The sequence below is a fragment of the Protobothrops mucrosquamatus genome, unplaced genomic scaffold (genome assembly GCF_001527695.2).
Source record: "Protobothrops mucrosquamatus isolate PMUCROS unplaced genomic scaffold, P.Mucros_1.0 scaffold606, whole genome shotgun sequence".
Taxonomy (NCBI): domain Eukaryota; kingdom Metazoa; phylum Chordata; class Lepidosauria; order Squamata; family Viperidae; genus Protobothrops; species Protobothrops mucrosquamatus.
Window position 1 is genome coordinate 152,352 of NW_015386904.1, and position 14,101 is coordinate 166,452.

Genomic DNA, 14,101 nt, shown 5'->3' on the forward strand with positions numbered 1-14,101 from the left:
ACTGCTCAGGAAGTCTAAGCTTGATCTACCAAGTGCAAGATGCTAACTCCTTTAGAGAAAGTTTATCAATTCAACAGAATAAATACAATTTATATACAATCAATGTACAGAAACATATTGGTGTAGTTCACATTTAGCACTAAGCTATGATCTGGTTTGGGGTTTTTTGTGTGTGTGGCATATCATGGAATGTGGATCTACTTATATTGTTATTCAACAAACAATGGTTTAAATCCAGACTGAATTTATAGTGCAAATCCAGACTTTCTGTGGTAAAACAGTTGTTTTATATAGAACATTTACAGGACGACTAAAATTACCTCTTACTGTTGTTTCTTTGTTTTGCAGGGGTTTTAGGGAGCTGGATTGGCTCTTTCAAAGCTCCTTTTACATGTATAATTCTTTCTTGTATCACTTCTCGAATATTTTTAATCCATTCTTGTTTAGTTTCAATACTGGTTGCCTAAACATTTGAACAGCAAAGGCAGAAGATAGAATTAAAGTATTTCTCAAGTATGGCCCTGTATTTTGCTTCTTTTCAAAAGTTGCTTTCATTCATTTACCTACATAACAGAACAGTTTTCCTGATAAGACAGGAAATGTTCATGTGCTAAAAGTACACTCCTAGTAAAAGAAAGGCAAACAAAGGTAAAATAATCTATGTATTGTATGTGGTGTATGACACAACCCAACCTAGCCCAATCCAGTATTCACACACCCAAACGTAATATGTATAATATGCTTAGAGAGGGGAAATTGTTGTTCTTGTATTGCTAGTTTCTCAAACAAAGTCTCTAAAATGATGTTGCTCTGTAAAATGACCCTAACCTAAAAAATCCCATTAGCACTAAGAAAGCTGTTTGGCGTATGATAGTTTTTAAAGAAATCAATGATTATAAAGAACATTTCCATCAAGTAAATTCTGCTATGAGCAGTAAAAAGTAAATAGTGTTGTTTGCTTTTACACTGTGTTAAAACCACAGATCACTTCATTCTAATCTAATGAAGCTTAAGATAATTTCCTTCCAAGATATATATGACTACACATTATAACGTTATATGTTTTAATGAGGTCTTCCCCTAGTGATAGTTTTAAAAAACTACTTTTAAAAACCGCTAGGGCAAATTACATAAAAATGGGAACATCGCTCACGTATAAGAGCGATGGCAGATCTTGACCTGAATATATATATCCATGATCATTACTAGACTTATAGTCAGTTAAACTAAATTCAAACAAAGAGAAGAGCTAGAGTAAGATAAAGAATGAAATCGGAATTCTTGATGAAGATAACCTTGGAAGTGGGAGCAAATTAGCAGCTGAAGGCTATTCCTAATATATGGTGTATATACTGTTATATATAGACTTTTGTGCCTGATGTATAGAATGTTATTTGCAGATTAAACAAATCCAGTCTATGCTTTACCCAATGAGTTTGATCTAGTGTGTATGTGGTAACTAAAAAAGATTGACTAGTGGCACTCAAATAGCATTATGTTGTATAGACTAGAATCCCTGGGGTATAAAGCTCGCATTGCTTATGAATGCATGGCATGTGTGTGTAAGCCATGTGCATTGACCTCACCTTTTATATCTACTATATATACTTGTCCCACAGTTTCATGCATTGCTACTCATACGCTGAGTAGCAAGCTCTGAAATTGGTTGCTTTATAAGTTCAATTAAATAGGAAAAGGACCCAGGTTGTGATTATTGATCTGGATGTTTTTACTGAGGAAAAAAATTAAAAAGCATTGGAGGTAGAGGAAAATAATTTTGGAGACTTACTTTTAACACTGTTTTGTTATCCGAAGAGGGAGTCCGTCCAGACCACAAGGCAAACTTGCATGGATCTCCTTCCACATGCTCTGTTACTCCCAGTTCTGAGGTCTGTAAGGAAAGAAGAGATGGCTGAAACTGGTATTTTCATGAATTTTTGAATGATGCTCAGAGTGAGTTCACATATAATGGCAAAGTACATTTTTATACTACAAATTTAATAATAAAGACCTTTTTTAACTTTTTCATGTCTCCATTAACCACTCCTACTTTAGTAAAGTACAATAAAATGAATCGATATAAAGTATGACATGTAGAATCAAACAGATAATTTGATTTCTCTTCCACCCCCAATATAATAAAGGTTCTGAAACCCGTAAAGATCCCTGCAAACTTACCAGTAATTTGTTCTTGTAAACATATTTAGTATGTCCTGTAGAATCTTTTATCTCTTTGCTGAAAACTAGAGAGATTTCAAAGAGAAACAAATGTCTCTCACGACCCTTCCGGATGAGAGATTTGGGATCCCATACTTGGAATGAATCCTGAAGAATCAGTTCTCCCTGAACATCCAAATTTTCATCAAATCCTGTGATAAATACAAACAAAAATGAAAAAAAAAAATAAACCTTTGTAACATTGGTGTCAAAAACCCACACTCAGTCCATGACTAGATAGTACTGAGCTAGATGGAGGAATGGTCCGTCTCAGTATATCAGAGGACCTATTTGGAATGTGCATCCAGATGAGACTCAAAGTTATGGTGAAGGAATAAAAAGCTCTTTAGCATTTGGATATAAATCCCCACAAAAGAATTAGAGGTCCAAAAAATATATCATGCAATGAGGGAGAATGGAAATAGCAAATTAGTGTCCAAGGAGGATTCAGGTACTCCTTAACAACTAGAGATGTGTAAAGGTACACGTGGGCATTTTTAAAAGAAGGCCCTAAGAATGTTTAATGCAGTTCATGACATGAACATTCCTAATAATTTTTGCATTTGGATGCAGGATGCTCCAACGCTAGAGGTTTTTAAGAAGAGATTGGACAACCATTTGTCTGAAATGGTACAGGGGTTCCTGCCTGAGCAGGGGTTTGGACTAGAAGACCTCCAAGGTCCTGTCCAACTGTGTTATTCTGTTATTCTTCATAGTTATTCATTATTAAGTACTTCATAGTTATCAGTAAGACAGACAAACAAACAACAGCCTTATATCAACAGACTGTCCTATACATGTCCATTCTCTTCCCTGGCAGATTAATCGTTACATACCTTCCAGCATGCTTACATGCATGGCATCATTGGCTTTCTTAGGGACACTGAGCATGACTTCCAAACCATCCTTGAGCTCTCCTTTTCCTTCTTCACAGCATGTTAAAAGTTCCTGGAAAAAGTGCATAAACAAAACAAACAAACAAACAAAGAAACCCTGGATAAGTTTGTTTCCTTTTGATTGCAGCCAATCAAGTCATTTGCAGGATGTAAGTTAGTTTCTTAATAGTTATGGCAATTGTGAGATACTTAACTGTCTTCTTATATACTTCAGGAATTGTGACAGCCAAGAGATGGCAAGTTCTGTTATTAAAGCAACTGCAACAGTTTCACAATTAAGGGGTTATCAAGTCTGAATGCTAAGTTGTGTGAAAAGGACTATGTAAAATAAAACTGTCTGATTCAACACCCCCATTTTATAAATTGTGTAGCAGAGTGTTGTTTCAGCTTCCCTGATAACTGAGAAGATAAGGAATTAAATATTTACATGGAAAAGGTAATTTGACATGATTATACTTAAGATATTACTTAGCTAACCAGGATAAATGGTCTTTTACCTAAGCCTTCCCAAGAAGGTTGGGAAGAGGGATTATTCTAATCACCATGAAGGTTGGTATCAAGGATATATTACTTAAATTCTACATTACTAAAGTAAATAAAAGCTGAGAGAATGTAAATAATGAGGCAAAAAGTCATGTTATATAACATCTAGATTAGTGACTTTTTTCCAGGGACTAAAAATAAAAGTAATCACAATAGTCAAAGAATCCTTCTAAGAATTTGAGATGATATAGTTTTATGGAAGCCTTTATGGAGTCCAACTGAAGCAAAGAATTATAACTCTGTTAAGTTAACCCTGCCATCCATTGGAAAGTAGAGAGAAAAAGGATATATGTGCAGACAGTTCTGTGCAATACCTAGCTTCCCTGCCTTGCAACCTAGGCTTGCCAATCCTGGCTGAAAGACAGATATAAACTCTTAAGGCCTTGCCTGTTAAACTGGGCCTTAAGTTATCTCCTGGGTCACTATTCTCCTCAGATCATTTAAATAAGGCAGCAACCTGCTCAAGCCTAGTAAAATGTTTTAATATCTTCCTTCTCTGTTATATCTTTGGTGCCGCCTTCCCTCCTTAGTTGTCCAATAACTGTTGAAGAGGAAATGACCTCTCTGAGCTAGACTGAGCAATCCCCTAACCCAGGGGTGTCAAACTGGCCACGTCATGTGACTTTTTTCCCCTTGCCAGAGCTGGGGTGGGCACGGTTTCCACATGATGCATCTGACCCATGGGCCGGCAGTTTGACACCCCTGCCCTAACCTTTTCTCTACATGTCTCCTTCTTACATCATTCCAACTGATCCTTTTATTCAGCTTTCATCCCAATTGGCTTATCTTCATCTTTCTTGATTAGCCAAGTCCCTTCTTCCCATTTTGGCTTCAGCATTTCTGTACTGTACTGATATTAGCCCAGGAAGCAGGTTCTAAACCTTCTTCTAATTGTTTATCCTTCCTTTGTCTTAACAGGCTGAGGCAGGACATCAGCTTCCACAGAAGGAGCAGTACTCTTAGCATCAACAGGAGCAGCAGTACCCTTAAACTTTTCCATCTCTAATTGCAGGGTGTAAGCTCTGGTTCAAGGTCTTCTTTCTGAGGGCCAATATTCTGGACAAGGCCTGCAGGGTATGAGATGTACCAAATCTTCTCCCTGTAGAGGTAGTTCTTGACTTATGACCACAATTGAGCCCAAAATTTAGAAACTGTTCCTAAGCGAGACAGTTGTTAAGTGAGTTTGTCTCATTTTACGACCTTTCTTGCCACAGTTGTTAAGTGAACCATTGCAGTTGTTAAGTTAGTAACACAGCTGTTAAGTGAATCTGGCTTCCCCATTGACTTTGCTTGTCAGGGGGGTCACAAAAGATGACCACATGACCCCAGGACACTGCAACCGTCAGAAATATGAATCAGCTGCCAAACATCCAAATTTTGATCACGTGATCACAGGGATGCGGCAACAGTCATGTAAAAAACGGCCATAAGTCACTTTTCAGTGCCATGGTAGCGTTGAACGATCACTAAACAAATGGTTGTAAGTCGAGGACTATCTTGTTTATTGCTGACATCTATATTTCTGTGATCTAAATCTCTGAATGGTCACTGCTTATACAGCTACATGTCTTTTTTTTTTTAGTTTGTATTTTATCATTTTTAGTTTCTGTTCTGTCAAAGTTACTTTTTCCTTCATCTTTTCAGCTTGTTTGTTCTCGGCTTGGCTTCTTGACCCTTTTCCCTCTCTTGAATCTTGGCTCCAGCTGAGGAAAATGGCTTGAAGACTTTGTACCTTATACCTGTCCGAGAGAAGGAAATAAACTCATTTTTCTCTCTAGTTTTCTCAGCCGCTGTCTCCTTTCTAATTGCCTCTTTCTCTGCAGGGTTACCTAACCTTTAGTTTTACTTATTTCTTTGACTCCTGGGCTTAGGCTCCATTTCTTCATGAGCTCTGTGGCTGCAGAGTTCCCAAGCATCTTGTCTTCCTCTTCTCCCTGCCTCCTCCCAACACTGCTACTTGATTGGCAGCTGCGTTGTCTTGGCAATGGGGGAGGGACAAGAAGAGAGTAGGAGCAAGAAGCCCAGGGGCTCATTATCTCCACAGACAGTCGATCCTTCCACATCATTGTCCCCTTTATAAATATAGGTAGTCCTCGACTTGCAACAGATCACTTAGTGACCATTCAAAGTTACAATGGCACTGACGTATGACCGTTTTTCACACTTATAACGGTTACAGCATCCCCTTGGTCTAGTGATCAAAATTCAGACACTCAGCAACTGACTCATACTTATGACCATTGCAGTGTTCCAGGGTCATGTGATCCCCTTTTGTGACCTTCTTACAAGCAAAGTCAATGTGGAAGCCATTAACAACCATGTTACTATCTTAACAACTGCAATGATTCACTTAACAACTGTGCCAAGAAAGGTTTTAAAATGGGGCAAAATTTATTTAACAAATGAGGCACTTAGCAACAGAAATGCTGGGCTCCCATTGTGATCGTTAAGTTGAGGACCATCTGCATGTGCACGTAGTACTCTTGTACATAGGCATGTATTTGATTTTATTTAAAAAAAGTCTCTGAATTGAATTAATTACTGATAAAAAATAGCTTTAAAATAATTTCAAAACCTGTAAAATCCCCTTCTGCATAGAGAACATTTTATACATTCACACAGACCAGAGTATGCTATATATACATTCTTCTAGAAGAACAGGAAGAAGAAGAAAAACAACAGCACAGGATGGAAATGAAATAAAAGGAGGAAGCAATTAAATGCAGAAATTAAAGGAACGATAAAGGGAGAATAAAAATAAAGGTGGTCTAAAGAAATGATGTAACTTGACAGGCAATAAAGGAAAAGAAGTGCTCATTAGGCACTTTAATCCACAAAAAGGATTAAATCCATTAGGCCAACAGTTCTTCCCAAGCTGCAGTTCATCTTCTAAGATGACCAATCTTTATAGTTGGAATATTTGCATCCTTTTGCACCTCTTGCTCATGTCTTTATATTCAATATTTCTTCTATTCCTATCAGTTAATCTAATGTAATCCTCACTCTCTTGTAATTCAGGGCTAAATATATGAGAAAAGGAATCCCAACATTTCTATTGAGTCCGTATGGTGTTTGCTTGAAAAGCCTGTAGCATTTGAGTAAGAATTGGGGTCCCAAATGAAGAGGTATGACGTGTACCAGCAAATGCTCCTGTAAATACATTGGAAATGCTAAGATTTGTGCTGAGAGTCCCAGACCCATATTCTTAGTTTCCTGCAAAGATTAGAAAAGATGAGGCAAAATGGCAAAATATATCAGTAAATGTTCTGCAAAATAGCATTTTTACTGATTTTTAATGTAAATGATATATTACTTAAATATATATATTTTGCATCACTTCTATAACACATGCAGATTGTTGGCGAGAGGCCTTACAACTGAAGAAGCAAACAAAGAGCAAGAAAGAGAATTTGACCTTGGCAAGACAGTTGGTTATAAACAAACAATAAATCCTATGTTATGATGTCCATAAAAGTTTTTAGTGAAAAAAATTAGTACGGTACATCTAATCACCTTAGTATGAAGTATGTAAATACTTATGAGAATAACAACAAAATCAATGCCATACCTTTAATAAAAGCTGATACTTTGTAATCCTCTGGACAGGTTTGATCAGATATGAGGAAATGGAGTTGGCCAAACCATGCCTTTGTTGAATTTCCTTCAAAAAAAGTAAAAACAACACTAAACAATCCCTAAATCAAAATAAAATAGATAACCAGAATGCAACAAAAAGATTTGCAGATTCTTTATCAATTTAAAAATCCATAAATAATTATTTTTAACTGTAAACTATCTTGACTGAGTTTTTTGGAGCTATCAATCATTCCGTAATATTTTTGATAAAGTATGTGATAGAGAAATTTTGTAACTTCTGCTCTCTTTCCCATGGTCATTTAGAAAGAACCATTTGATGTAAATATGTTGAGGTTCTTTAAATGCCTTAAGTTCTGAAGCGTATCTCTGGTGCTCAATGCAGAAATATGTTATAGAATCTGATGCCACCTTTTTTGAGCCAATGTCTATTGTTGTTTATGAACCAAAACAAAAGTTGAGTTAATTTAAATTAACTAGTTTAATATGATCAGTTTTGTTTCTTTCATTAATTTAAAGGAGAAATGATCCCAATTGATCTAGGTTTTTTTCCTTACTGCTTCTTTTTCGTTCTTCTTCACTGCATTGAATATTAAGATACCCTCTAATTTCTTTTTGGGGAAAAAAAATTCTTATCGTTTTTAGACAAGGAAGCCAGGAAGCACATAGGGCAGATACACATCAATCCTAAATTAAAAATTTAGAATAGAATAGAATAGAATAGAATAGAATAGAATAGAATAGAATAGAATAGAATAGAAGTTGGAAGGGACCTTGGAGGTCTTCTAGTCCAGCCCCCCGCTCAAGCAGGAGAACCTATACAATCTCAGATAAGTGACTGTCCAGCCTCTTCTTAAAATCTTCAGTGCTGGAACACCCATGATTTCTGGAGGCAAGCTGTTCCACTGGTTAATTGTCCTCACTGTCAGGAAGTTTTTCCTTAATTCCAGGTTGCTTCTCTCTTTGTTCAATTTCCAACCATTGTTTCTTGTCCTGCCCTCTGGTGCTTTGGAGAATAATGTGACCCCTCTTCTTTGTGGCAGCCCCTCAAATACTGGAACACTGCTATCATGTCTCCCCTATTTCTTCTTTTCTTTAGATTAGCCAGACCTAAATCCTGCCGCCGTTCTTTGTATGTTTTAGTCTCCAGGCTCTTCTCTGATTTTTTTCCAAACTCTCAACACCTTTTTGACAGGCCTCATGATTCACCACTGTGAATTAGGTCCTATGGTCTTTTGGGGTTTCCTCTTGTCAGCTGCCTCCTAAGTTTAAAACTTCTGTCATCAGTGTGGACAAGTTTAACTTGTTTTTGTGATTCAATTAACAACCTAATTCACAGGCTATCTTGCTGAGAATTGTCACATTACCATTAACAGTCCTCATCGATGAGTGAGACACAAGAAAATTCTGCAAACATGAATGCCAGTAAACTGAACTTGGGTGCCTTGTAATCCCTTTAGTATTAGGCCCTCTGCTGGTTAATACATTGAACTATCCTATATATTTTGATCAAGGTAACAAAGATAATTGCAAAAACCCTATTTCTATAGAATCTTATTCAATTAAACATTAAAACACCACCCTTTTTTTCTTTTCTTCCTTTCGTTGAAATTATTGAACCAAGTATGGTTCAAAGATAAGATTTGAGTAACGTAATATGAAATCTCTTCTGAACTGAGCTTTTTGATGACATGGTTTTCTTGCAAATAATATTAAAGTTGTTGGCTGCTGCCCTTTTAAAAGTTTTTTTTAAATTCTCAATTTGGTGTATCATTTTTATATAGGGGTAGATTAATAATTAGGCTAAACAGAATAGGTATCTAGCTAAAGTGAAGATCTGTCTGGTTATTCAATGCAACGAATAAGAACATCTTGTCCATATTTGGGCTTAGAGGAGAAAAAGCAGCCGAATGTTCAACGGAACAAACAGAAGAAAGGGAAGGGGGGGGGGAAATGAAAACTACCCATATTGCTTTGGAATACAGTTTTTATATGAAACTGTCCTTTTGTAATTCTTATTTGTGGCAAGGAATTGGGAGTTGGTCACAAAAACCTACTGTTTATCTAATTTAGCCTTGAATCATAATTACTAATTACTCAGTGTTATTTTTTAAAATAATCCACACTCTTAAATACTGTGATACAGACTAAAATATTCCCAAATGATTGAGATGCACTTGCATTGTAAATTTTCAATTAAATTAACACTCCAATGAATAGACATTACTGAAATTGAGACAGGCCTGGGTTGAAAAACTGCATGGAAAGTGCAAATGTATTATGGCTGGTTACTTTAAAAAAAAAAAGACTTTGTTGCAAGAATGCAACAAAGAATTTAATAACACCAGACCATCAGAATAATCCTCATTTTACCTATTTTTTTCTATTTCCCTAGCAATCAGCATAATTATTTTGTCTTAGACAAATGCATTTCTCCCTAGCCACTGCTATGATCTGGTAGAATCTGGTCATGCAACTATTTGCACAAATGAAGCAATATTTGTGTGATTAAAAATGATAAGGCAATGACTTTCTTTATCTACTGGCACAAGTTCGGTTAATTTGATTTTCATTCATAGCTTTTTTTTTTTTTGCTGTGTTATAGTAGAAATAACAACACAGAGACAGACACCTAAAGACCCCAAGAGAAAATGACACTCCATTCTGAGCTATTTTGACGATGCTCAAACATTTATAGGCAAACTCTTGAAGTCTTAGCAACTTGATTAAATCTAAACTAGAATTCTCATCAGCTCTTTTGGACAATTTTCTTGAGGGATTACAAACACGGGAAATAAAACTATTCAAAGTATTTTTTTTTCCAGAGGGCCAAGTGAATTTATATTTCACTGATATTGCTAGCTTCATTCAATCTGAAAATCAGAGTATATTTGGCCCTGTTCTAAGACAAGCAACAACTACAGCAGCTTCAGTGTTTTCTACCTGTAATATTACACATGATCTTAAATACATCCAGCAGAGTTCAAGATTTCTTTGTCCTAGGCAGTAATTGGGGAACAAAATCAAATCTCAGAGCTATTCAAAAGAGAAAAAAAAGAAGGAGGTAAGAGAAAAGATGGGAACCAAACTGCAGCATATATCTCTTTCTAAGTAATATATCTCTTTCTAAGTAAGAGGCGTAGTAAATTGTCCTTACTTCAAAGAATGTTCCTGCGTGCTCTAAGATCAATTGGCTGGAATCAGGTTTGTTTTTACAGTAGGTAACATACATCTGAAACTTATCCGCCTGAAAAATTAATATTAAGAGAGAAGGAAAGTCAAGATTAGGAAATGTAGTTGGGCTATCCATTTGGCTTTCACTGGAATGAAATAAATCCAGCTGGATATATTTCAGATTAATTAAAAAAGTGTATTTATTTAGCTTCAGAATGCAATATGACATATTGGAATAGACATGATGAAATGTTTTGTCATTAGCACTTTGAAAATCTTACCAATTGTACCTACTGACACTCTTTAAAGTCTTTTTTTTTTAAATCTCCCCTGGCCATGGAAATATGGCCAGTACAACTCATAGTATGAGCTAATCAGAGTTAATTAGATTATTACATGATATTTCCCTAAAGTCTCCCAATCCAAGTATTGTAGTAACATATGGCTACTGCCCACTTTCATCATTTTGCATGTACATCTATGTGATAAAGAACTAAAATATAGGGAGGTAAAAGATTATAGTTCATTTCTGTGAATCACAATGAAGAACAAAATAAATGATGCCATTTTATTCCTTTCAGCAATATACTGTATTTCTCTGACAAGCTTCCTGGCTTGGAATGATTCATCTAATATTTTAACTCACTTATATACCGCATTGATCTTATGGACCCTTGGCAGCAGGAAGATATTATATGATGAGTTCTACCTACCAAGGGGCAATCAGTGATTTAATTAGATAAGTATGATTACTGCTTAAGGGAAAAAATTAATTCAACAAAGTAAAATCCACCCAGATTTGCTCGAAGAATACCAGGTGTCTCCTGGAAGAGTTTAAAGAAGTCAGGTTAGCTGTCACAATGGCTTAATCTCATGCAGTGTACAAAGAAAATGGAAAGCCTTTAATCACAAAGATACAGCTATCATCTTGACTTTTGTGACTCCACCAATGACTGCTCGTGAAGAATACCTTACATTTCAGGAATGTATAAGAATAAGCAGGGTTTTGGAGACAGGAAAGGAATAATTCTGGCTGCTAGCACAATCTGTTATATCACAGAAAGAGTGAATATAACCTACCATTTTGGTCTCTTTAAAGGTGTACAAAACCTAAATGTATAAATGTATAAAACTTTCAAAAATAAAGAGTAATATGTTTAGACTTATTACCCAGGTGACAAAGCAGTGACCAACATCTTCAGGAAGTTGTTCGTATTTTTCCAGTTCTTTCAGAAAAATACTGGAAAGAAATGAAAACAAAGGTAGAAATTAGTCAGGGAGCCAAAATGGCAATGGGTAAGCAGCTCTGAACTTAAGCTTCCCAATTCCTTTTTCATCTTTTACTCCTTTATTGTTTTACATGAGAGGCAAATGGCCCATAATGTTATTGAACAGATTCTCTTTATGAGATCAACATTTTGGCCACAATTTTAGTTAGGTATGCATTTTTTCCAGTACTGCAGAACCTGCCCCATTCCTAGTGGCAATGAGGGAGGGAACCACAGAGTCAAAGCGAATATTTATTTTTAGAAGAAGTACACAATATAAGAAATATCTGTCTCAGGGATTGTTTCTCTCCAGTTGTTTTTGTCCATCTGTTTTGGTCCAGCTGGGTCGATGCATCCTGGTTTCTGTCATCTTGTGGGACCCAGGAAGCATGTGTACTCGGATGCAATTTCAGGAGAACATTCTAACAGAATAACAAAATAACAGAGTTGGAAGACACCTTGGAGGTCTTCTAGTCCAACCCCCTGCTCAGGCAGGAAGCCCTGCCTATACCATTTCAGACAAATGGTTGTCCAATGTCTTCTTAAAAAACCTCCAGTGTTGGAACATCCACAACTTCTGGAGGCAAGTTGTTCCACTGATCAATTGTTCCACTGTCAGGAAAATTCTCCTTAGTTCTAGGTTGCTTCCCTCCTTGATTAGTTTCCATCCGTTGCTTCTTGTCCTGCCTTCATGTGCTTTGGAGAATAGGTTGACCCAACAGAATGACCTCCCCCATCAGAGATAAGCTGCCCAGAGTTTGACAGGAGTTGGACAGTCTATAAATATAATTTAACTGAATACACACATTTTTAAAAAGGGATCATTCAAGGTCACAGATGGCCTAAAAGTAAGTAGATGAAATTAAAGCAGATTTAATACTTAAGTAAGAATTTATTTTTGTTTTGAATTGGCTACAGCTTAAACAGAATAGGATAGGATCCAGGTATTTGGCAGCCCAGTTGCCATGATACTTTACTCTCAGATCACCTGTAAGGAGATAGTCAAAGTTATGGCTCCATTAAAATGTGTGGCTTTTGAACAGCTACTTCCACATAATTGTACAAACAGAATGCTAGTTTTAGCTGCACTGGTGCTTGCAGCTATTGCCTAACGTTCTTTATAGGGAATCCCCATTTTGAGAAAAGAGGTGCCATGACTGCACTAAGCTCTATAGTAGATCTTGTCAAAATTACTTACTCACCGTCAACATGGTACCCATGTCTTACTCAATGAATCAACATAATAACAACCATCAACAGCTATGATGAATACAGAACCTCCATCATTAAAGCCAATTATGTTAGATAAAAATCATTTCTAATCCTGTTAATTAGTAATTAATTTTCATCGGCAGCAATACAATTTAAGGAATAGATAGGATGGAGTAGCTACCAATGGCAATGGTCAAGACATATTAGTGTTACAACTTCTTCTTCCATGTCAACTTCCAGACACATCACTTATTTGGCAGAAGATAGTTTTGGCCTCCAGTACAGCCAAACAGCATACTATATGTCTTAGTGGGAAGCATATTTACACTGTCTCCATCCTGATATGATAGAACATATGTCTAAGAAACAATAGTGGCATTATCTTTTATATAGGAATTGTATTTTTCATTTTCTGTGATGTGAAATAATAACATATCTTAATATGCTTAGAAAACATACTTGTTATGAAAGTCATATATCTCCTGGATATTTCCAAATATTATGTGTTCCTTGTTCAGAATCCCTGGTGGTATCTCCTCTACTCCACTTGTCATTTCCCAAAGGTAGGTCTAGAAAACAATGTATTATTTATTTCCTTTACAAATTTGTACAGTGCTTAAGCACAGAAAAGTTTTATATATAGCCAAAACGTCGCCATTTATTTTTCTTGGTAAAAGCAGAAAATATCCAAGAAAATTGTTTCTAAGTTAAGTATGCAAACACCATGAACTAGAGGTCCCCAACCCTTAGACTATGGTCCATTACCAATCCATGACTTGTTTAGAAGTGGGCTGTGGAAGCGATGTGCACATGTGTGCAGCTCCAGTTGCACACGTAGCGGGCACACATGCCCACCGCTTACAAAAATGGAGCTGCATGCACACGCACTCGCCCACAGTTTCCATAGAACCATCACCTCCCCCCCCCACTGCTGGTCTGCAAAGCCGGAAAGGTTGGAGACCACTTCCATAAACTCTTCAATGCCATGAATAATCTGAATACTCCAAAAGGAACTGCTGACCAATATTGTCACTCTCTTTTTATGCTAAACATAGAGAAATGGGTCTTGTAGTGATTAAAAATTGGACCAAGACCAGGGAGACTTATTTATTTTATTATTTATTTATTATTTATTATTTATTTATTATTTATTTATTAATTACATTTATATCCCGCCCTTCTCCTTACGGACTCAGG

At 36.3% G+C, this 14,101-nt stretch overlaps 1 protein-coding gene across 1 annotated transcript in view; it reads right to left on the reverse strand.

The window, feature by feature from the left end:
• The window catches only part of KALRN (kalirin RhoGEF kinase), a 536,528-nt gene that overhangs the window by 123,248 nt on the left and 399,179 nt on the right, over window positions 1-14,101 (reverse strand). Inside the window, exons 25-32 of the mRNA XM_029284454.1 lie at window positions 13,364-13,473; window positions 11,595-11,664; window positions 10,408-10,497; window positions 7,225-7,317; window positions 3,054-3,165; window positions 2,179-2,369; window positions 1,790-1,891; window positions 321-463 (exon numbers count right to left, since the gene is read on the reverse strand). Coding sequence (XP_029140287.1) covers window positions 321-463; window positions 1,790-1,891; window positions 2,179-2,369; window positions 3,054-3,165; window positions 7,225-7,317; window positions 10,408-10,497; window positions 11,595-11,664; window positions 13,364-13,473 — 911 coding nt within the window. The remainder of the gene's footprint in view (window positions 1-320; window positions 464-1,789; window positions 1,892-2,178; window positions 2,370-3,053; window positions 3,166-7,224; window positions 7,318-10,407; window positions 10,498-11,594; window positions 11,665-13,363; window positions 13,474-14,101) is intronic.